The sequence below is a fragment of the Hyla sarda genome, chromosome 10 (genome assembly GCF_029499605.1).
Source record: "Hyla sarda isolate aHylSar1 chromosome 10, aHylSar1.hap1, whole genome shotgun sequence".
NCBI lineage: Eukaryota > Metazoa > Chordata > Amphibia > Anura > Hylidae > Hyla > Hyla sarda.
The window spans coordinates 118,497,802-118,523,753 of record NC_079198.1 but is presented as its reverse complement, the minus strand read 5'-3'; the positions used below and the strand labels follow the sequence as shown (position 1 = coordinate 118,523,753).

The window sequence follows — 25,952 nt, the reverse complement described above, 5'->3', positions numbered from 1 at the left end:
GTGTTACAATTGTTAACCTTTTGTATCCTGACCTGTGTCCCCAACCTCATACAGTTCCATTTATTGTTTTGATTATGTCACCCCTGCACTATAGTCAGCGGAGGTACTGGCCCTCAGTTGTAGACCCGTTGCTTAGGATTGATATGCAAGTAAGTAGGGATAGGGGTTCTGGGGAAAGCTCAGGGCTCACTCTATACTGCCCTGCGTGACAAGTTTTGCATGAAATTTTTTTAATTCTTTTATGGGAGTTGCAACAAGTTTGGTGTCCTGAAATGGTGAGGAAGAAATAGCTTATGTATGAAAATGATCCCCATTTTTGGGGATCATGGGTTGTGTGTGTTTAGGCCTGGCTGGTAGTAGCAGCAGCAAGCATGGTGGTCTAGTGGAAGTTGTACTATCCAGTGGAAAGCAGGCAGTGGTGGACTAGTTCTAGTAGTAACCAGTGGACAGCAGGCAGTGGTGGACTGGTGGTAGCTGTAGTTGCCAGTAAAAAGCAAGTAGTGGGGGACTACTGATACTTCTAGCCAGGCCTAGGGATGACACTCCATGTGCTTACATAGAATCTTAATTCCAAAACTTGGACCCTGGCTATTTCACATCTATGATGGACATTTTCACCATGCCATGTAACATCTTCAGTGCTGGCTACATATGTGTAGATGAACCAAAAACTGATTACTACAGGAAAACCCTGTAAGTTTTCCAGCATTGTTTAACAGAGTATTAAAAGAATGACATCACACCTTCAACACAGGTAAACACAAGATATCTAACCAATACCCCCAAACAGTTAAACATAGAAAATTATCAAAACTCATGGGACAAATCCCGGATGATTTAAAGCCTTTTATATAACCATTGAATAGTGCATTCACCAACTATTATGCAGGAAACAACCTTTTCACATGGTTTTAACAATTCACAAAAAATAATGGGACATTTTAAAAAAACACAGTAGGATTAAACACTAAACTTCTTTTCTTGACTTATCTCTGCCTTTCACCATTGTGATAATGGCCTCTACATCCTGGAGGAATAATGCTGACACTACTAATATACAGTAAGTGGTTTTTAGAATAAATGTGAGAAATTAAACTGAGTTTTGTGGGTATAATATAGATTGCCCTTGTGTGATCATATGGGGTCTTAGGGGGGCATTTACAAAGAGTGGTGTGAATTATTAACTATTTTAGAGCACAAAAGTTGCTGTACTAGTTGCAGACATGTGCCAAATGTAGCAAACGGCGCACAGACTTTGATCAATTTTGCTGATGCAACTTTTAAAAAAAATGCAGATTTTGTGCGGACGTGAGACTTTTGTGTGAAAAGCCACACAGAAAATGTAGGGCTGAGCTGAATTGAATTTAGAAATCGTCTATTTCTGGGATCATGCGACAATTTTTCACTTAGTAAATTAGTAACCACTTCACAAAGTGCTCTAAGGGTGCGTTCACACGCTAGTAACTAGCAGCGGGTTTTCTGCTGCGGGAAACCCACTTCGAGTTACACTACCATTCATTTGAATGGGTCTGCGGACAGACCACAAATCTGACACTATGGCAGACTGTCTGTGGACCCATTTAAATCAATGGTTGCGTAACTCGCAGCAGGATTCCCGCAGCGGGAATCCCGCTGCTAGTTACTAGCGTGTGAACGCACCCTTAATGGGTAAAATTCATAGAAACATTTCTAAAGCAATTGTCGCACAAAAAGTCACACAGACACATTGTCCGACATTTTGTGCGACAAAAATATACAGACAAAATCAGTTTAAAAAGCTTTCTAAACGTCTTGAAAAATCCCCCCCCCCCCTTAGTCCCAGAAGCTCCATGATCAGTAGAATAGAGACAATGCAGCAGCCTGTGTGGATCTTTGTTTTACAGATTGTTGAGAGTCTTGGGGGTCAGATCTTCACATATACAGTGACCCCCCCCCCCGACCTACGATGGCCCCGACATACGATCATTTCAACATACGATGGCCTCTCAGAGGCCATCACATGTTGAAGGCAGCATCAACATACGATGCTTTTGTATGTCGGGGCCATCGCATAAACGGCTATCCGGCAGCGCAGACTGCTTCAGCTGCCACTGGATAGCCGTTTACGGTGCCCCATGTGGTCAGCTGACGATCACTTACCTGTCCTCGGGGCTCCGGAGCGCCCTCTTCGGGATCCCCTGCATCGTCGGCGCTCTTCATCATCGTCATCACGTCGCTGCGCACGCCGTCCCGTCATCCAATAGGAGCGGCGTGCGTAGCGACATGATGGCAGTGACGGGGAGCGAGGATGCCGGGGAAGCAGAGGCCTTGCCGGAGCGTCGGGGACACCCCGGGGACGCGGCAACAGCGATGGACGGCGACATCCAGGGCAGCGGTGATGAGCGGTGACGGTGGAGTGACGGGGACACGTGAGTACAACCTTTAATACCAGTGGTCTTTAACCTGCGGACCTCCAGATGTTGCAAAACTACAACTCCCAGCATGCACGGACAGCCGTTGGCTGTCCGGGCATGCTGGGTGTTGTAGTTTTGCAACATGTGGAGGTCCGCAGGTTGTAGACCACTGTCCTATACTTTACATTGCACGGATCCCACAACATACGATGGTTTCAACAAACGATGGTCCAATTGGAACGGATTACCAGCGTATGTTGAGGGACCACTGACTTAACCAAACAAACTCTTTGCTTATTCTAAGGAACATTGGGGCCAACAAAAAGACCTTTCAAAAACCTTTCAAACTATTTATTGAATATTTCCTTCCTGTCTTTCACTCCAAGGAGGGCAGCCTCTATACATTGGCGGTTAGTAGATCATTTATCGCAGCAAAACGTCGCTTCTGTACCAGCAACATATGTCTACATGTTATGTTAGGTCGAATTATGTTCTACTAATACATAGTTAAATATGAGGTAAATTTGTGATATGACAGTTTTGTTTATTTTCCAGTACATGGAATAAAAGAAATATCAACCACACAATGGTAACAGAATTTATTCTTTTAGGATTTTCAGGAATAATTGATCATCAGTTTTTTCTTTTCCCCATCTTTCTATGTATATATATGATCACAGTGAGTGGGAACCTGTCTATAATCATTACCTATAAGCTCAGTCCGAGCCTCCACACTCCAATGTATTTTTTTCTTGCCAATTTTTCCATCTTGGAAATAATGTATGTTTCTTCTACTGTTCCTAAGATGTTGTCCAGTTTATTGTCAAAATGTAAAGTCATCTCCTTCTCTGGCTGTGCTGTACAGATGTATTGTGTCTTGCTGTTTGGTGGAACAGAATGCTATATGCTGGCCGCCATGGCTTATGACCGGTATAATGCCATATGTCACCCTCTGATGTATACTCAGATTATGAGGGAAATAGTCTGTATCCAGCATATAGTGGGCTCCTATGTCATCGGTGCAGTTAATGCTCTCATACACACCGTGCTCACGTTTTCTTTACCGTTCTGTGGATCCAATGAGATAGACCATTTCTTTTGCGATGTTCCTCCAGTACTAGAACTTTCCTGCCAGGACATTTGGGTCAATGAACTTTTAATATTTGTGATTGCTGGATGTGTAATATTCGGTTCATTCATAGTAACAATGATTTCCTATACAGAGATCGTTTCAAACATTCTAAAACTCAGTTCCACGTTAGGCAAGAAAACGTTTGAAACCTGCTCTTCCCACTTAATAGTTGTTGCTATATTTTATGGTTCAGGATTTTTCATGTATTTTAGACCCAGGTCAAGCTATAGAGTTGGACAAAACAGTGTGGTCTCTTTAATGTACACGGTAATTGCTCCACTCTTAAACCCTTTTATATACAGTCTTCGAAACAAAGAGGTCAAGTCAAATATTAAAATGTTATTCTTACGGCTTAGGCAATGTTCTCACAACAATTTTTGAGCCTTATTTTGATTTGAAAAAGGCAGAAAAAACTGTGTGAACAGAAAAACGGTTCGAAATTAGGCTCAAAAATGGTGCGTGAACATAGCCTAACACAGTTCTGATTTTTAGTTTTTTAATAATTAAATGTCTTGTTAGAATTTTTCTAAGAAATTGAACGACATCCAATGCACATTGTAAAGACAAAAACAACATAAAAGATCAAGTACAAAATAAGGTAACCAGAAAAGTCTCAGTGTGAAGTTACAATCCTAATCTTTACTTTGTTGAGAAATTTCTTAAACACAAGTCAGATTTTATTTAAGATAATTCCACTTCATTCAGATTCTCTGCTTCTTCTATTTCTCAACATTTTCTTCCGTTGTGCATTTCTTGTATTCCTAGACTGGTCTGTTCCAGCTCTTAAAGGGGTACTCCAGTGGAAAACACTTTTTTTTTTTTAAATCAACTGGTGCCAGAAAGTTATACATATTTGTAAATGATTTCTATTTAAAAATCTTAATCCTTCCAGTACTTATCAGCTGCTGTATGCTCCACAGGAAGTTATTTTCTTTCTTAAATTTATTTTCTGTCCGACCACAGTGCTCTCTGCTCACACCTCTGTCCATGTCAGGAACTGTCCAGAGCAGCATAGGTTTGCTATGGGGAATTGTTCCTGCTCTTGACAGTTCCTGACATGGACAGAGGTGTCAGCAGAGAGCACTGTGGTCAGACAGAAAATACATTTCTAAAAGAAAATAATTTCCTGTGGAGCATACAGCAGCTAAGAAGTACTGAAAGGGTTAAGATTTTTTAATAGAAGTAATTTACAAATCTGTTTAACTTTCTGGCACCAGTTGATTTAAGAATATTTTTTTTTCCACTGGAGTACCCTTTTAAAGACTTTATCCATTAAAAATCCTCTGCCTGTTTGCTTCAACAAATGTATTGAACCCAACATCATGCTTTTATATTTTGCCTCAAACTTTCTTGTGTCTTCCCCATCTATGCCTCCCAAGAACACTGTTTTGGCCATAAGGACACAGCCAATTTTCATTTTTGGGTTTAGACATATAACTCTTTTATTTATTCATAAAGCCATACGAGGAAGTTTTCCTACAAAACTATTCCATTATACTATAAAATATACTGTAAAAAAAATGTAATACTTTTGCCACTTTTACAATAATTATACTTAAAACTGCCCAATTCTGACCTCTGTAACATTTTTATTTTTCTGTCTATGGGGCTGTTTGAGGTATAATTTTTGCACCATCGCCATGGACCTTTTGATCTCTTTTGATAATTTTTTTTTATCATGTATGATGTCACCAAAAATCAGCGATTCAGCTGTTTTCCAATTTTACCATTCACTGCACAAGATCAATAATAGTATATTTTGTCAGTTCAGACAATTTTGCATGCAACTATACCAAATGTGTTTATTTATTTTGTCATTTATTTATTATTTTAATATTTTTTCATGAGAAAAGGGGGTGATTAAAATTTTTGTTAAGGTGGGGGCTTTTTGATATATATATTCTTTGTTTTACCTTCAGAAGTACTCCAGCTGCCATGGAAACCAATCGCTCCCCTGCAATTGGTCACATGCGGGGGTTGCAATTGGACAGGCGTCACTATTGCCACAAACCTCTTTAATGCTGCAATCACAGCATTTAAGAGGTTAATGACCGACATAAGTGTGATCACTGCTGAAGGACATTGACTGTTGATTGCAGTCGCCAACTATGAAGTGAACGCAGCTCATGCACTCACTTTATTGCCTTACTCTAAAGTGCGCTGTATATGTACAGTGCTGTGCATTAAGACACAGGGGGCAACACTGAACATGTACACAGTGGGGGAGATTTATCAAAACCTGTCCAGAGGAAAAGTTGCCCAGTTGCCCATAGCAACCAATCCGCTTGCTTCTTTCATTTTTATGAAGGCCTCTGCAAAATGAAAGAAGCGATCTGATTGGTTGCTATGGGCAACTGGGCAACTTTTTGATAAATCTCTCCCAGTGTGTTGTCTAACCATCTTTGTCCTCACTCACTTGAGAAGTGTCATAGGGGTTCAACCTCTCTAAAAAGCCCTTCTTTGTGAAGCAAGCAGATTTAGGCTAAGCTCACACCACAGTAACTTTCCCTACGTAAAATTGAATACGTCAGGAACTTTTATGAAGTGTGGACTTAAAGGGTTCTCCGCCCCTAGACATCTTGTCCCCTATTCAAAGGATAGGGGATTAGATGTCTGATCGCAGGGGTCCAGTTGCTGGGGACCCACTTGATCTCGGCTGCGGTACCCCAGTAATACGGTGCATGGAGCGAACTTCGCCCTGTGCGGGGCGGAGACCCATGATGTCATGGTCACGCCTCGCTTGTGATGTTACAACCACGCCCCTCAATGCAAGTCTCTGGGAGTCCTATAGACTTGCATTGAGGGGACGTGGCCATGATGTCACGAGCGAGGCGTGACATCCTTTGGATGGGAGATAAGATGTCTAGGGGCGGAGTACCCCTTTAATATGTATTCAAGTTTAGGGAAGAATCCTGGCACCATTCTGTTCATAGAAACATAGAATGTGTCGGCAGATAAGAACCATTTGGCCCATCTAGTCTGCCCAGTAATCTGAATCCTCTCAATAGTCTCTGGCCCTATCTTATATGAAGGATAGCCTTATGCCTATCCCATGCATGTTTAACTGTTTCACTGTATTTGCAGCGACCGCTTCTGCAGGAAGGCTATTCCATGCATCCACTACTCTCTCAGTAAAATAATACTTCGTGATATTACTGCAGAAACCTTTGCCCCTCTAATTTAAAACTATGTCCTCTTGTGGTAGTTTTTCTTCTTTTAAATATGCTCTCCTCCTTTACCGTGTTGATTCCCTTTATGTATTTAAAAGTCTCTATCATATCCCCTCTGTCTCATCTTTCTTCTATACATGTTAAGGTCCTTTAACCTTTCATGGTAAGTTTTATCCTGCAATCCATGTACTAGTTTAGTAGCTCTTCTTTGAACTCTCTCTAGAGTATCTATATCCTTCTGGAGATACGGCCTCCAGTACTGCGCACAATACTCCAATTGAGGTCTCACCAGTGTTCTGTACAGCGGCATGAGCACTTCCCTCTCTACTGCTTATACCTCTCCCTATACATCCAAGCATTCTGCTAGCGTTTCCTGCTGCTCTATTACATCTCCAATTCTGTTCAGTTGATAAAGATGTCATGCTCACCCAAAACAGCCAAGAAGAATCCTAAAAATCTTAATACTGGATGACCTTCAGAAAAGTATGATTTTTTTGAGACTTTTTTGAAAAGGGTCCACAAATGACAACATAGTGAACAGTTTTATTATATGAGCTGGTACTCTAAACAGCAATCTAAACATTAAAGCCTTGAATGAACAGAGGTATTGTCAGTATTATTGATCTGATCTACAGTGGGACCTAGCAAATAATGTCAGTATTATCCGATCTCAGTAGGACCTACCAAATATGTCAGTCTGATTGATCACACATGATGGTGACCGATGTGCGGACCTCCTTAAATTTGTGGGAGGAGATTATGCACAGTGAGACCACTATTCATATCTTCATAATCCCTGTGGGGAACTCTCTCAATAAAGGATTAGCTCCCCCCACAGGATGACCCCCATATGAATGTTGTGTCTATCCCACTATGGCAGGCGGTCATTACATCATTGTGACATCATAACCTACAGTAACCAGGAATTTTATATATGTGATCTTATGAATCATTAATCAATATGACACATATAGAACATTATTGAAGCGTTATTTACTATATAATGGCAATGACTACATATATGAAGCATGTAAGATAAGAAATGTATAGAACATATATAGAAGCACGCTAAGCTTATGCAGTAGTAGTAGCTATATAGAGGCTACAGAATTGCAGTAGCTACAAATGACTGTGTTGTACACACATCAGTCACCACACTGTCAGCAAATCAAATCTATGGCATCACTCCGCAAGAGAATATTGTACCAAGATGAATACAGAATGGGCATCCCCCCCTACTATTTAGATATAGGAAATACAAGTGACACAATAGTTAACACTATTCTGTGGATACATTTTTATTTATTACAATTAAGGTAGCGAAGGATCGGCAACCATGCTAAATGTGCACTAATATTAATGCATTTATACACATAGGCCATGCCCCCTTTCTCTGCAGAAGAAAGTTGGATGATCACTTTATACTAAACTCTACTACAATCTCACCTGGAGATTTGATATATCTGTTCGCTATCTAAATTGCCATAATGACATCCACATCTTAACTCTGATTCTTACCATCTAAGACGTTAACTTGTTGCATGTAACAAAGTAGCTATTGTATATAGAAACAAAGAAGAGAGGGAAAGACATAATATGTGACTATAATATTGTTACCAGGTATCTTTCCATGACACCCAGCAGCACCTGGGACGGTCTCTCAGAGCCCTCATCTTGGCATGTGCCCCCCCCTTGGGGCGGGTGGAGATGGTTTACTACCTCTGTTCCAATCGACCGCCGTTACTTCCTGTCCCCAGGTTCTTTTATGATCTCTTGCTGTCAATCAAGTAGACTCCGTGGCACGGACTTCTTAACCAATGGGAATAAATGGCCTCCCCAGGACAGAGGAAGACCCCTCTTGACAGCACTGTGCAAATTCCCCTGTAGTATGCAGTACCCATCTACAGGAAAATTACCAGTGACCACACAGATATAATTGAGACATGGGACCTTTACCAGTATGTCAACAAGTGTCATATATTTTGGCTTTGTTAGACGATAGCGGCCACCTGGTCTACTTTACCGTGAGATTTGGCCATAACCTTTAGATTGTTTTGGAACTTTCTCATTATCTCCCTTTTCTTATTATAGAATTGGGAACATGCTAGAATAGATATCAGCATTTTTCAAGTAACTCCATTTAATGTATTTTAAAGCTAATCTTTGAATGATACAGTTTACACTTCATATAATGATGGCTTGTTTGAGGCAAAATGGAGTCTTACATGTTGGACTTAGCCCAAAATGTTCGACAGTATGGGTCCGAAACAATATTGTAATTGCGACTTGATGTGACCAAGAAAGTGCACGCAAACAAACCAAACAATGTTTATGTTATGGATATCTTCTCCTCCTTTTTTCTTAGGGAGAAATGTCTTAGGAAGATCAGGGGTATAAAGAGAATGTGACGAAACGGGATTTGTAAACCTCAGAAATTGAGGAGGGTGCTTGCGGTTGGAAACATCACCCAGCAATGCATTGCTGTCTTCTTCTTAGTTTTAAGTTATAAATTCTTCTTGTTTATTGTTCTTTGATTGCCCTAGGACAAAGGGAAAGATATAGTTCATGCGACTACCAACAGGTTGATATAGGAAAGGTATATAGGGTGAGTGCTGATGCTTCGTGGCTGCCATATACTCCTAAAACAAAGCCGGTTGCAGGCCATAGGTTTGTTCTTCGGGGCGGCGGCAAATTATCAACAGTTGTTGAAGAGTAGCACTCACCTGGTAGTAGCCCTAATGAACTCAGGTCGTCCAGTTTCGGAAGGGCGTAAGTAGTGTCCAACAAATGTTCTTCCAGAGGACCATCTAGCAGATTTTAAATTGGTGAGGAGGTGACGTCCTCTTGCTGCGGGCTTAGATTAAGCAGCTCCTCTCATAGAATGAGGCTTGAGGGTAGTGTTATCTATACCTGCTTCTCTCATAGCACCCACTATCCACTCTCTGATGTTGTTTGCTGAGGCTTTGCAAAAGGGGGGTCTAGAGATGATTGAGGGATTAGAAATCTTCCCTTTGTGAGGGGCTGATTGATTTAAATAGGCTTGCAATGTAGGGACCAAACAAAGAGACAGGTCAATTGAATCTCTAATAAAGTTCAGTTCTATGGGAGCCTCTGAAATGGCCCATTTTATTTCTGTGCTGCAGGGTCAGGTGGAAATCTTTTGGCATTATTGTGAGCCAAGGTTGGTGACTATAAAAAAGGGTAACCTCAAAAGTTCCTGCCGCAATTGCTAGTGATAATAGGCCAAATCAATGAAAAAAGACCAAAGTTGGCACTGCCACAGGATAAATATGGATCTCGTGCACTACGACCATGCTACTCATGGACCTCCGCTTATTCCTGGTGCTCTTCCAGACAGCAAGTGGCACAATGAATCAAGAAGATAAGGAGGCACTTCAGGTAAGTTGCGGGTGCTTTAATGTGAATAGGTCATACAGCAATGCTCAGTCGACGAATCGTTAAACGATTCGTCGACTGAGCATTGCTGTATGACCTATTCACATTAAAGCACCCGCAACTTACCTGAAGTGCCTCCGTATCTTCCTAGTGATAATCGGCACACCAACTTCACACCTAGTTTTCTCAATGTGAGATAAACCTGTCCTGCTAAACTAAAGTGTTGTAAAAGGACTTCTACATCCCACGTAGAAGAGCATTTACAAAGAATAGGGCGTAAATTGCTGCTCCTTTCAGTAGTCTGAATATGTTTGTTTATCTGTCAGGTTACAATTCAGAAGGTATAGAGCTGAATCTAGGGTCTTAAGAATATTCAATGCCATGGCACCATGGAGTTTGTAAGTGATTTATCGCCAAACCAGTATACCTACAGGTTGTAACATAGCAGCGGACTAAAAAGCAGATGCAATTAACCACTTAAGGTTAATTCCGTTTTTGCATTTTCATTTTTTTCTCATCACCTTCTAAAAATCATAACGCTTTAAATTTTGCACATAAAATTCCATATGATGGCTTATTTTTTTGAGACACCAATTCTACTTTGCAGTGACATTAGTCATTTTACCAAAAAATCCACTGCGGAACGGAACGAAAATTAATTGTGTGACAAAATTGAAGAAAATTTTCATTTTGTAACTTTTGGGGGCTTCCTTTTCTACGCAGTGCATTTTTCGGTAAAAATAACACCTTATCTTTATTCTGTAGGTCCATACGGTTAAAATTATACCCTACTTATATGATTAGTTGGATTTTGTCGTACTTCAGAAAAAAATCATAACTACATGCAGGAAAATGTATACTTTAAAAATTCTCATCTTCTAACCCCTATAACTTTTTTTATTTTTCTGCGTATGGGCCGGTATGAGGACTCATTTTTTGCGCCGTGATCAGAAGTTTTTATCGGTACCATTTTTGTATTGATTGGACTTTTTGATCGCTTTTTATTCATTTTTTCATGATATAAAAAGTGACAAAAAATATGCTATTTTGGACTTTGGAATTTTTTTGCGCGTACACCATTGACCGTACGGTTTAATTAATGATATTTTTATAGTTTGGACATTTATGCACGCGGTAAAACCACATATGTTTATTTTTATTTACACAGTTTTTTTATGGGAAAAGGGGGGGTCATTCAAACTTTTATTAGGGGAGGGGTTAAATGACTTTTGTCACCTTTTTTTTTCACCTTTTTTTTGCAGTGTTACAGCTCCCATAGGGACCTATAGCACTGCACACACTGATCTCTTATGCTGATCCCTGCAAAGTCATGCGCCGGGCTATCCTGCGGGGGCGGGTTGGACACTATCCACAGCAGGTTAGTAATGCCCTGAACTCCCACGATACTCCCCATACAATTAGGTGTACATTCCCGTAGGTCTTGCGATCTCCTGCATTATGACGTATCTTGTATAAGGCACAATGATTGGTTGCCTTTGATATAAAATGGAGGTCCATTTCCCAATTTGATTACGCCCCCCGGAAGAAGCAGACTAAGCGAAATGTTGGGTGATGCTGGAGGTCTCACTGTGCTCAGACTAGGTGATACTTGTATATACCCTCATTGCTGTATATTTTTTGTATTACTTATGACTTAGTTACTTGCAGTACCTTAGGGTATATTGTTTACATGTCTTTTCTTGCTGCATATTTTATTCAGCCTATACACTATGTGATATATATGTTTCATAGACCTCTTGCTCTGTTCTTGGCAGAATAGTCTCTGTCCACAACTTACCTGATACAGATATATATTTTTTGGTGATTTTAAATGTTATGTCTCAATGCATTTATGTTTAATAAAATTGAATTATTTGATCTACATACGCCTATTTTTCTCTTGTTGTTCTATGATATGTGCGTAGGATCCATTATATTTGGCATTCTTTGTTTGCATAATTATGTTACCAGATGTAGGAAAGTAGGCACAGTGCCATATCTGCAGAGAAAAAGTAAGGCACAGGCACGGTCTGAATTTAGAAATTAGGCCTCTACGTCAGCACATCAAGAGGCATCACAAAGCCTAGCTACAAGTATAACTAGTCCACCAATGCCTGCTGTCTGGTGGCTACAACGAACACTACCTCACTACGACCTGCTGTCCCTTGGCTAGTGCCTACAGTTACCAAGAGTCCCCACTGTGCACAATTAAGTAGTGTTGATGGTGGGCCACTCCATAAAGTTGTCAGTGTGCAAAACAATCTGTGCTGTGCAGAAGTTGACTACTTCTAGCCAGGCCTGGGCCACCTGGTTGTCAAAATTTGAATCAAATCCCATTTTTTACCTTCTGCTATCCGCAGGCACAACTCTTACTGGTCTGCTTCTTCCTGCTGTATGTTAGCTACTACCAGATCCACTAGTCTGCCATCACCCTTGTTGCTGCTGCTACCTTCAGCCAGGCCTGGGCCACCTGGCTGACAAAATTTTAAAAAATGGTTTTTGAACCTCCTGCTGTACGCTGGATTCTACTAGTCCTCCTCCTGCTGTATGCTGGCTGGCTGTTACCTAAAGTCAGGTCTTGGCCACCTGGTCAAAATTTAACACAAAACATATTTTTAAACATCATGCTGTCCACTGGCTACTAGTGTTGAGCGGCATAGGCCATATTCGAATTTGCGATATTTCACGAATATATGGATGAGCACCTTTAGCCTAGGTTTGCTCATAGTCTTTTGGTCAATAATTTGGAGAGGTTTTTTTTAGCCAAAATCAGGAGGAGGTCCAAAACACAGAAAAAGGTGCAAATCTTTTCCATCTAGTTTTTTCTGTGTATGTAATGTGGTGTCCCGCTACCGTATTTCATACTGTACCTTTGTAGAGGTCCCAATAGTCAGAGTCCGTAGGAACATCGGGGTCCCTCTGCTATAGTTATCCCCTTGTCATCCCTATAAATATAAGTATAAATGTGTATATATTTAATTGCTTACCTGTTCAGCGTAGCAGGACCTGCGGGTCACGTGATTAGGTTAGAACTCTGGTTTTGCTAAAGGACCTTTGGTGGTTCTTGTGACGTGTTCACCCACAATGCAATTTAACGGTGAGTGACAGTTGTTATGGACCAATCCAAAATGGCCAGCCCCTGCCCATATAAAGGAGCTGCGCCATCTTGATCGCTCTCTTGGGTTGCTGATTCTGGACGAGGTAGGACCTCCGCAGCTTACAAGACAATTTACTAGGCCAAAGCCTTGCGGCCTCGGCCTATAACATAGCGGATAAACTAAACAATTCCCCACTACTCACCGCAAGATCACTGTACCTAAACGCACCCTTTAATCCAGCGGATCTATGCTGCAAAATCTCTGAGAAGCTAAATTGAGCTTATCTGATCCCAACCAACTGTCAATCGCTACTCAGCTATATGCATAGAGACTCTGTTATCTGAACTGTTACTATTGCTGCATGTACAGAAATTCTTCAGTAAAAGTTCCTGCAAGTTTTCAGTTGTTCCAGTGGTTGTGGACAATCCTTTATTCTACATTCACCTATTGCTCTTGGGAAGGGTGGCAATAGACCTATCAAGATTACAGTATTTAACCCCTCACCCTGGCGTCATGAGTGACAAGGGTCAACAGCGCCCTTTATTATCCTGAACCGCAACACCCTAACTACCCAACACCCCACAAGGCTTTATCCCCCAAGTTCACCACAGTAACATTCCTCATTTAGGCTAAAAATACTGAAAAAATACTGCTCAAATACTGACCTAAAATACTATTTACTAACAGCATATTTCATTAGGTCTTTCATTGGGTGTAAAGGACAGCAATATTAAAGAGGTGAAACTGGCATTAAATAAAATATCTCCAATTCCAGTCATTGTTGCAGAATTTCAGTTGTATATTTTAGCTAACACTACTGCTATTGCGTGAGTACAGAAAGCCACGGGAAACAAGTAAACTCTCGTATTGAATAGCAAGGTCGATTAGAGAAGAACCTGTCCACACTTTTGCTTGTACGTCCATTCACTGCTCCTAGTCAGTGAGTCCGTCAGGTTGATAGGGCATGAGCATAATACAGGCACAAATCCCTTTGTAACTTCAGGTCTGATAAACAGGATAAGGGTAGGTTCACACCACGTTTTTGCAATACAGTGGTGTGACTAAACTGTATCAAAACGTGTGTACAAAGTTTTATCTGTATATGGTTTGAAAAGTGATGTCCGGTTGCATCCGTTTTTTAAGAAAAAAACATATACATTTTGAACTTTTCACTCCATTATGAATAAAGCTTCACTTGTTTGATTGAAATTCCAAGAAAAAAAACTGTACAAAGTCAAAAACCGTATGGTGAAAACTGGGTGGAACCGTACACACATACAGGTCTGTACGGTTCCCATTGACTCCCATGTAAAAAAAAAAACGTAAATGGTTAATACAGTTTTTCCCCTGGACCAAAAACCGTGGTATGCCACTGTTTTCTGTCCAGAAAAAAAAAGTAAAAAACTGTGTGGTGTGAAAAATGGAGACAACCGTATGCAAGATGGTGCATACGGTTTTGAATGGAAAGTCTATGGCCACGGTTTGCTGTACGGTTGCATACGTTTTTTTTTTTTTTTTAAACCGTATCCAAAAACTGTATAGAAAATCGTGGTGTGAACCCACCCTAAGGCTATGTTTCCACTTGGTTTTTTTTGTACACCTAAAAAAATGCCAGCAAAAACACCAGAAAAACTGCCACAGTTTTTTCCTGCGTTTCGGCAGTTTTTCTGGCGTTTTCCCTGGTGTGTGGAAACAGCCAAATTTGTCCGCTGTGGCAGTTTTCTCACTGTCTTCAGGTACCACTCTGTGGGTCCGATGCTGAGTGCAGGGCTGCCATCAGAAATTTTGGGGCCCCTTACACAGTTCAATGCCTGGGCCATTACAACAACCCCCCCTCCCCCCGTGGCCTATCCCCAATATTACTTTATTTTCTTATTATATATTTCCAATTAGATTAGAGCAGAGTGCGGTGTTATATAACACTGTGCTATTAAAGGAGTTGTCTGGTAAAAAATAACTTATCCAAGAATAGGGGATAAGTTATAGATAGCGGGGTCCGAGCATTGGGCCCCCCGCTATCTCCTGCACGGCTGGAAGGGGGGCATGCTGTACCCTGCACGGAGCGCCGGTCAACACGCCTCTCCATGTACCCCATAGAGATACATGGAGGTGGTGTGCCAGCCGCGGCTTCCTGCGGGGTACAGACGTCAGCTTCCAGAAAACTGCCAGGGCCTCGCAAAGGGGGTCCCAGCACTTGCACCCCCCTGCGATCGATAACTTATCCCTAATCCTTGGATAGGGGATGTTATTTTTCACCAGACTACTCCTTTAACAGAGGGGCCTACCCAAACTATATGGAAGCAACTATTAACAGAGGGGCCTACCCAAACTATATAGGGGCTCCATATAGTTTGGGTAGGCCCCTCTGTTAATAGTTGCCCCCATAGTTGTGGTAGGCCCCTCTGTTAATAGTTGCCCCCATAGGTGTAGCTAGAAACCACAAGGCCAGATGCAAAAAATTACCTTGAGGCTCCCTACCCATCCCCCAGGGCCATTTTTTTGGTGGGGGTCCAACTGCTGAGACCCCCACCGATCATCTCGGTTAAAGTGGTTCTTCAGCTGTTGGAAAGCTCAAACTCCCATCATGTCTGGAGAGCCTCTGGCAATGGGAGTTGTAGTTTTGTAACAGCTGGAGAGACACAGATTGGACACAGTTTTACCCATCATCACTGCAGAACTTACAAGTGACTACAGCTCTGATGGGACAGTCAGGAGAACACACAATGATATCAGTGACCTGAGTGATGTCTTCTCTGTTATCTTTTCTTCTTCATCGGGTCCAGAGACCAGATCTTCCTCCAGCTCCATCTTCTCTGCAGAGTCGGACATCCAAACATCATTGGCTCCTCACTTTGTCAGCAGATCCTCATCCTCTGCATGAAGACAGTAATCATTATAACCTTGCCAGAAAGTGTACCCTAAATAAAATACTGCCCCACACTGTACCCTAAATAAAATACTGCCCCACACTGTACCCTAAATAAAATACTACCCCACACTGTACCCCAAATAAAATACTACTCCACACTGTACCCCAAATAAAATACTGCCCCACACTGTACCCTAAATAAAATACTGCCCCACACTGTACCCTGAATATAATACTGCCACACATTGTACCCTGAATATAATACTGTCACACACTGTACCCTGAATATAACACTGCCACACACTGTATCCACTAAATATAATACTGCCACACACAGGGGTGCTGGGAAGAGCCGGTACCAACAGGCCCGGAGCGTCAAAAATGGCGCTTGTAGGCCTAGGCGGTAACAGGCTGGCGTTATTTAGGCTGGGGAGGGCAGGTAACAATGGTAATGTCAGGCTGTTGCTGCTTTGTTGGTATCTGGCTGATACTGAATATACAGGGAACCCTATGTGTTTTTTTTTCATAAATAAATAAAAAATGAAAATAAAAAACGTATAGGGTTCCCCCTATTTACAGTATCAGACAGATACCAACCAAGCAGCAACAGCCTGACGTTACCAGGGTGGGCGAGGACCATTGTTACTGGCCCTCCCCAGCCTAAATAACGCCAGCCTGTTACTGCCTAGGCCCAGGAGCGCCATTTTTGACGCTCTGGGCCTGTTGGTACTACCCTGTGGCGGTGGGTACCAGAGTAATAATTGGGGGCCAGCGCCAGCTGTTTTTGGGGCTAACGCTAAGCCCTGGCTTAGTAATGCATTCCGTTTATTAGACAGCCTCCATTACTAAGCCTGAATATTCATGTAAAAAAAAACACAACACATTGTAAAAAAAATTATTTTAAAAAACACTCCCCCACAGCCCTCGTTAACCATTTTACTAAAATAAAAAATCAAGTTCATCCGTCATAATCCATCTAATCCATCGTAATCCTCTGCATACACGGATCTGAAACGAGAAGAAAAAAAATGGGTTAGGACATTTTTTTTGCACTCTCTGCAGGGGAGAGTGCCCATAATGCAATGTCTACCTAAACAGGGAGCATCCAATTGGTGCAAAACTACAACTCCCAGCATGGGAGTTGTAGTTTAGCAACAGCTGGAGTCTCCCTGTCTGGGTAGACACTGGCAGAATGGTCTGTTCCCATTATCCAAAATGGACAATGTGAACAGAGCTTCAGACTTACTAGACTGGATCCCGTCTGTCGCTCTGCCCCCTAATGACGTCATCCCTAGGGGGCGGAGCTACACTGACCCGCGGGACTTCTTCGACTTCTGTATACACTATATACAGCTATCTATAGATAGCTGTATATATTGTATACTGCCCAAAGGGTTAACCTATACTGTCCAGCAGTGTGAGTTAACTCTTTCCTTGCCGTGCTTAGCGCACTGCTCAGCAAGGGGTTAAGTGAGCCAGCAATGTGTATACTGTATACACATTGCAGGCTCACTGTAAGTTCTTGCTGGGCAGTAGATATACAATGTATATATACTGCTTAGCATCAGCTGTTCTCCCGTCTCTGTAGCCTTGAGAACAGCTGATCCCCACAGTCACTTCAGGAGGATCGCAGCAGGTGTCAGGAGGAGTGACATCCGCTGTGATCTGTCCCTTACTGCAGGTACTACTACTCCCAACATGGAGCACACTCTGCTCCATGCTGGGAGCAGTAGTACCTGCATTAATAGACAGATCGCAGCGAGTGTAACTTTTGACACACAAAGCGATCGTCCGCTCTTCTATGGTCCCCTGCACTGACGTATATATACACATATTCCTATTTCCCACAGAGTTGTGATTGGCTGGAACCATCTGACCAATCACAGCTCTCTGCGGGAAATATGAATAGGTGTATATATACGGCAGTGTAGGGGACCATAGAAGAGCGGCCGCATCTATGCATTATACAGGAGGATCGCAAGGCAATTTTTTATAAAAAGGTATTTCCATCACTTTTTTGGATTGCTAAAGTCCAAAAGAGAATAAAAATTGCCTGAAAAAATGCAAAAGTTAAAACCCACATGGCGTTTTTCTTGGCATTTTTTCACTCCCATAGACTTCTATGGGAGGAAAACGCCAAGATTTTCCCGAAAAAACGCCAAAGTCTCGACAAGAGGATTGTGGCTGCATAAAGTGGCTGCCAACATGATCCTACATGTACAGTGGGGATCAAAAGTTTGGGCACCCCAGGTAAAAATTTGTATTAATGTTCATAAAGAAGCCAAGGAGAGATGGAAAAATCTCCAAAAGGCATCAAATTACAGATTAGACATTCTTATAATATGTCAACAAAAGTTAGATTTTATTTCCATCATTTCCACTTTCAAAATAACAGAAAAAAAAATGGCGTCTGCAAAAGTTTGGGCACCCTGCAGAATTTATAGCATTCACTGCCCCCTTTGCAAAGCTGAGACCTGTCAGTGTCATGGATTGTTCTCACTCATCATCTGGGAAGAGCAGGTGATGTCAATCTCAAAGGTTTTAAATGTCCAGACTCATCTGACCTTGCCCCAACAATCAGTACCATGGGTTCTTCTAAGCAGTTGTCTAGAGCACTGTTTCCCAACCCAGTCCTCAAGGCACACCAACATTCCGGGTTTTTTCAGTTACTCCATTGGAATAGAACATGGAATAATTTAAATCCTGGACTCTTGGTGTGCCTTGAGGACTGGGTTGGGAAACACTGGTCTAGAAATCTTAAACTGAAAATAGTTGACGCTCACAAAGCTGGAGAAGGCTATAAGAAGATGGCAAAACGTTTTCAAATGTCAATATCCTCTGTTCGGAATGTAATTAAGAAATGGCAGTCATCAGGAACAGTGGAAGTTAAAGCAAGATCTGGAAGACTATGAAAAATATCAGACAGAACAGCTCGCAGGATTGTGAGAAAAACAATTCAAAACCCACGTTTGACTGCACAATCCCTCCAGAAAGATCTGGCAGATGCTAGAGTTGTGGTACACTATTCCACTATAAAGAGATACTTGTACAAATAGGGTCTTCATGGAAGAGTCATCAGAAGAAAACCTCTTCTACGTCCTCACCACAAAATCAGCGTTTGAACTTTGCAAATGAACATATAGACAAATCTCAACAGAGGTGCAGCTCACAACAAAAGGACCGAGGTAATTAAAGCTATAGCCGGACCCCACTGGCATCAAAGGGAAAATTAAGTCAAAATAATAGCTTATACCTCAAGGGCCTCACCATCCAAGGTGCATAATGATTTGAGTGGAAATAGATGTAAATACAACAGCGTCAATATAAAAAAAATTTTTTAATTAGATATAAAATATAATAAATAACATTACACATAAACTGGCACTGTATATAATAATCCCACTGGGCCCTAGTGGGATAACAGACAAATTATTGTGAAAAAAAGCAAAAAAAATCGGAATGTGGTCCGATAATCCGGTATATATAGATACAGTCCATTAGTCCGGTAACTCTCTGAAAGTCCCGTTAGATGGCGAAAATAAATGCACTTGATAGAAATAATGCAGAGTCAATCTCCAGATAGATGGTATAGACTGGTGATTAAGATGGTGTTTCTCACCGCTTATGTCCACCTGGTGCTCGCTGTTGTAAGCCGATGACCTGCGGCTGTTATGTCCTCTACCATATCTCCTCAGATGGTAAATCACGGTCTCACGCTGCACTCGCAACCCCGATGGCAGGGGGTATGACGCAATGTTCCGTACCGCAAGCGGTAGCCGCTCTTTGGCTGCTTCTAGATGGTGAGATACCAACACTCCGGCAAGAGTGCCAGTAAGCACAGGAGCGACAATGCGCCCGGGAGCAGCGTCCCGCATGGAGACCTGGACTGCAGGAGGTAGTTGGAGGTAAGATGCCTCCAGGCAGGGCGGGATAGAGCTGGATTAACTCCTCTAATGCCGTGACTTTCAGGGTTAGATGCGGACACTGGTAGTGACAATGTGAACAGTGCCAGTGACCTAAACTCGTTTCGGGGTGCTGGGAACTGTAGTCCTCCGACCCCTTCCTCAGTAGAAATATTTCTACTGAAAGTCTGAAAGTCTATCACCAGTCTATACCATCTATCTGGAGATTGACTCTGCATTATTTCTATCAAGTGCATTTATTTTCGCCATCTAACTGGACTTTCATAGAGTTACCGGACTAACGGACTGTATCTATATATACCGGATTATCGGACCACATTCCGATTTTTTAAGCTTTTTTCACAATAATTTATCTGTCATCCCACTAGGGCCCAGTGGGATTATTCTATACACTGCCAGTTTATGTGTAATGTTATTTATTATATTTTAAATCTAATAAAAAAAAAATTTATATTGACGCTGTTGTATTTACATCTATTTCCACTCAAATCATTATGCAACTTGGATGGTGAGGCCCTTGAGGTATAAGCTATTATTTTGAACATATAGACAAGCCTGTTGCATTTTGGAAACAAGTTCTTTGGACCGATGAGGTTAAAATTTAACTTTTTTGCCAGAATGAGCAAAGGTACGTTTGGAGAAGAAGGAGAACAGAATTTAATGAAAAGAACCTCTATTCAACTGATAAGCATGGGGGTGGATCAATCATGCTTTGGGGTTGTATTGCAGCCAGTGTCACAGGGAACATCTCACGAGTAGAAGGAAAAATGGATTTAATAAAATTTCCTCAACATAAATTAAAATCTATGGATAGACCTTAAAAGAGCAGTGCGTGACAGACAGCCCAGAAATCTCAAAGAACTGGAAGACTTTTGTAAGGACCTACAGACCCATATAAGGGCTTGTATTTTTGCGTCACCAATTAAAATTTGAAATGACATCACTTATTTTATAATATAGTCTGCGGTGAAACAAAAAAAAAATTTGTGGGGTGAAACGAAAAAATTAACACCATTTTGTAAATTTTGGGGACTCCCATTTCTACGCAATGTACTTTTCGGTAAAAATGACACCTTATCTTTATTCTGTAGGTCCATACGGTTACAAGGATACCCAATTTATATAGGTTTTATTTTATTTTAATACTTAAAAAAAAATTATAAAATACATGCACCAAAATTAGTATGTTTAAAATTGCCATCTTCTGACCCCTGTAACTTTAACAATTTTCAGTGTATGAGGGTCATTTTTTGCGCCGTCGTCTTTTTTATCGGTAAAATTTTTGTTTTGATGGGACTTTTTGATCACTTTTTATTAATATTTTTATATGGTATATGACCATATGAAGTGACCAAAAATGCACAATTTTGGACTTGTACGCCATCGACCGTGTGGTTTAGCTAACCTTATATTTTAATAGTTCGGACATTTACACACGCGGCAGCACCACATATGATTATTTTTATTCTTTATTACATTATTTTATTTAAAGAAATGGGAAAAGGGGGGTGATTTAAAGTTTTAATAGGGAAGAGGTTAATTAACTTTTATTAATTCTTTATTTTTTAGCCCCCATAGGGGGCTACAACATGCAATATTCTGTTTCATACAATGTTCAATGCTATGCCATTGCATAGCATTGATCAGTGTAACCGGCGCTCTGCTGCTCTAGCCTGCTGCCAATCGGATGACAGAGAGGCAGGTAATGACCCTCCCGTTGTACAGTCAACTGATCGGGACATCGCGATTTTGTCGCAATAGTCCCGATCAGCTCCGTTGAGCGGCCAGGATTCTTTTACTTTTGCTTTAGACGCCGCGATCAACTTTGATTGCGGCATCTAAAGGACCAATGCATTAGACGTGGGACCTGGCTGTCCATGGCAACCGGGACCCACTGGGTTTAACCCATTCTCCACCAGTGAGAACGGCTTAAACCCATTAACCTGGACCAGGGAGTACAGGTACGCCCTGAGTCCTTAAGGATCGGGGATGAAGGGTATATGCACACGCCCTGCGTACCCAAGAGGTTAAAGGGGTAAAAAAAAAATTTTCATATCAACTGGGTACAAAAAGTTATAAAGATTTGTAAATTACTTCTATTAAAAAAATCTAAATCCGTCCAGTACTTATCAGCTGCTGAAGTTGAGTTGTTCTTTTCTGTCTGTCTCAGGTACTGTCCAGAGCAGGAGAGGTTTTCCATGGGGATTTGCTCTTACTCTGGACAGTTCCTGACACAGACAGAGGTGGCAGCAGAGAGCACTGTTGTCAGAAAGAAAACAACAACTCAACTTAAGCAGCTGATAAGTACTGGAAGGATTAATATTTTTAAAAGTAATTTACAAATCTATTTAACTTTCTGGTGTCAGTTGATATGAAAAACAAAATGTTTTTCACTGGAATACCCCTTTAAGTAAGGGTAATCAGTTAAGTAAGCTTCTAACCTTTCTATTGGCTGAGCTTTCTGCCGCTGAAATTAAATATGCTAAAAGTTTCACTATTCTCCCCTCTATAACCTTTTTTTTATTTCTCCATCTATGGGGCTGTAAGAGGTCTAATTTTTTGTGCCGTGATCTGTACATTTTATTGGTATTTTTCTGTAGATCGGACAACTACACAAGCAGCAATAACAAATGTTAACTTTTTTGTTTACTTTTTTTATTTGAAAATAGAGAAAATGGGGTGAGTATGTTTTTTTTGTTTCGTTTTTCAGACCTTTTTTTACTTTTTAATTTACACTTTTTTAGTCTCCCCATGAGACTTGAATGAGCAATATTTCAACTGCTTATACAGATCAATGTAATACCATTGTTTTGTATTTATTTATTGCCCCCTTGTGACGTCCCGTCACACCCTCTCAATTTATGTTTATGAGAGTGGGAGTGGCTTCCATGCCCTCTCTCATAAACAGAAATGGAGGGGGGTTGTGTGACGAGGCGTGACGTCATGGATATATCTTAACCCCTATCTTTTGGATAGGGGATAAGATGTCTAGGGGCAGAGTATCCCTTTAATCTTCTTTTCAGTACTTACAATATACTTACAATTTACTGTATATTAATCCCTTCCTGCAAATGGACATATATATATATATATATATATATATATATATATATATATATATACATTTTTCTGGTGACTTGCTGCAAAATGGATGTATATATATGTCCATTCACGATCATGGCACCGCAGGTGTGCGGGCGGTGATCGGCGGCAAAAGCCAGTGATCGCATATCACCAGGCACCCGCCGCAACTGTCAGGAGCAGAGCTGTACTCCGATCCTGACAGTTAACCCCTTCAGTGCTCCGGTCAGTGTGACCGCAGCACCGATCGCCAGTGACAGAGGGAGGGAGCTCCCTCTGTTCTCCAATGAGACCCTGCGATTCGATCACGGGGTCTCATTGGTAGCCATGGCAACCAGAGACCTCCGAACTGCCACTGTCAGGCATAATACACTGCAGTACATATCTGTAGTGCAGTGCAGTGTATTATAGGTGTCAATTGTCAATAAATAAACATACACAATTTCCCTTTCCCTCCCCTGAAAAATTCTAAACACATATTTTGTATCACCACGTCCATAACAATCCAAGCAATAAAACTATGACATTATTAAAACCGGACAATATACGCCATAAATAAAATAATAAAAACCTATAAATGTATTTATTTAGATACTTTATATCAATGCCACCTCTGTAAAACTAAAATAAAAGTGATCAAAATGTTCCATGTACCCCAAAATGCTACCACTAAAAACATCAACTCCTCATGGAAAAAAATTGCCATCACAGAACATTGTCGGTATAAAAAAAAAAAAAAAAAAAAATTTAAAAAAATTAAAATAGCAATGCACTAGCAAGATTTTTTAAATGAAAAATAGTTTTTATAGTGTAAAAGTAATAAACCATGCAATAAAGTACATAAATGAGGTATCACCATTGATACTGCAAGGAGAACACTGTAAAAAATAATAATTAATAATAATATTAATAATAATCTTGCCAAACTTACTGCTTTTTGGTAATCCTGCATCACCAAAAATGTATAAAAAGTGATCAAAATGTCAGACATACCCTAAACTAGTATTATTCAAAACAGCTACTTATCCCGCAAAATATACTCAGTACAAAGTACTCACACAGCTCCATTGGTGAAAAATATAAAAAATTACAGCTCTCAGAATATGGTGACTCTCAAAAAAAAAAATGTTAACAAAAAAAAAAAAGATGTTTACAAAATATCCTAAATAAAAGGAAGACCCAAAATCCACACTGTCCTGAGACCTGTGTGTGAGTCATGTAGCGCACAAGGGCCACTTATGGGATATTTCTAAATATGTCAGAATTAGGGGAATACATATTGAGTTGTATTTCCCTGTCAGCACCCGCTGTGTTGCAGAAAAAATTTAGCAAAATGGCTTATGTGCAAATAAAAATAACATTTTTGAATTACACTTACACTTTGCTTTAATTTCTGTGAAAAACCTAAAGGGTGTATAAACTTCCCAAATGTCCTTTTGATTAAGTTGAGGTGTGCAGTTATACTAATGGGGGGATTTATAGGGAGTTCTTAAAAGCAGGCCCCTCAAATTTACTTCAGAACTGAACTGGTCCATAAAAAGATCTGATTTTGAAATGTTCTCTATAATTTGGAAAATTACATAGTTAGTACAGGCAAAAAAAGACATATGTCCATCAAGTTCAACCAGGGAATTAAGGGGTAGGGGTGTGGCGCGATATTGGGGAAGGGATGGGATTTTATATTTCTTCATAAGCATTAATTAGCGTTATTTTGTTCCATGAATGTATCTAATCCTGTTTTAAAGCTGTTAATTGTTCCTTCTGTGACCAGTTCCTGAGGTAGACCGTTCCATAAATTCACAGTCCTCACGGTAAAGAAGGCGTGTCGCCCCTTGAGACTAAACTTTTTCTTCTCCAGACGGAGGGAGTGCCCCCTCGTCCTTTGGGGGGGTTTAACCTGGAACAGTTTTTCTCCATATTTTTTGTATGGGCCATTAATATACTTATATACGTTTATCATATCCCCCTTAAACGTCTCTTCTCAAGACTAAACAATTGTAACTCCTTTAATCGCTCCTCATAGCTAAGATGTTCCATGCCCCATATTAGTTTAGTCGTGCGTCTCTGCACCCTTTCCAACTCCGCAGTGTCCCTTTTATGGACAGGTGCCCAAAACTGAACAGCATATTCCAGGTGAGGCGTACCAATGCTTTATAAAGGGGGAGTATTATGTCCCTGTCCCTTGAGTCCGTGCCTCTTTTTATACATGACAATATCCTGCCGGCTTTGGAAGCAGCAGCCTGACATTGCATGCTATTCTGTAGTCTGTGATCTACAAGTCACCCAGATCCTTCTCTACCAGTGACTCTGCCAGTTTAATCCCCCCTAAGACATACGACGCATGCAGGTTATTAGTACCCAGATGCATAACTTTACATTTATCCACATTGAACCTCATTTGCCAAGTGGATGCCCAGACACTTAGTCTATCCAAGTCATCTTGTAACCTATACACATCCTCTATAGACTCTACCCCCCCCCCTCTATATACAAAGCCCCCCCTCTATATACACATCCTATATAGACTGTACCGTGCTACAAAGCTTGGTGTCATCTGCAAAGATAGAAACAGAGCTGTTAATACCATCCTCTATATCATTGATAAATAAATTAAACAACAGCGGGCCCAGTACAGAACCTTGGGGTACACCACTAATAACCGGGGACCAATCAGAGTACGAATCATTGACCACCACTCTCTGGGTACGATCCATGAGCCAGTGTTCAATCCAGTTACAAATTAAATTTCCAAACCCAAAGACCTTAACTTACCTGTCAGACGTCTATGAGGGACAGTATCAAATGCTTTAGCAAAATCCAGAAACACTATATCCACAGCCATTCCTCTGTATACAGAGCCCCCCTCCTCTATATACACAGCCCCCCCCTC

At 41.0% G+C, this 25,952-nt stretch overlaps 2 protein-coding genes across 2 annotated transcripts in view; both read left to right on the top strand.

The window, feature by feature from the left end:
* Positions 1–604: 604 nt before the first annotated feature.
* On the top strand, positions 605–3,906 carry LOC130293242 (olfactory receptor 1019-like). Its single transcript, XM_056541743.1, has 2 exons — positions 605–693; positions 2,949–3,906. The coding sequence occupies exons 1-2, from the start codon at positions 605–607 to the stop codon at positions 3,904–3,906; spliced, it is 1,047 nt and encodes a 348-aa protein (XP_056397718.1).
* A 6,101-nt stretch (positions 3,907–10,007) lies between these two features.
* LOC130293241 (olfactory receptor 5V1-like) overlaps positions 10,008–25,952 on the top strand; it is a 30,329-nt gene continuing 14,384 nt past the window's right edge. Inside the window, exon 1 of the mRNA XM_056541742.1 lies at positions 10,008–10,094. Within this exon, the coding sequence (XP_056397717.1) occupies positions 10,008–10,094 (87 nt within the window). The remainder of the gene's footprint in view (positions 10,095–25,952) is intronic.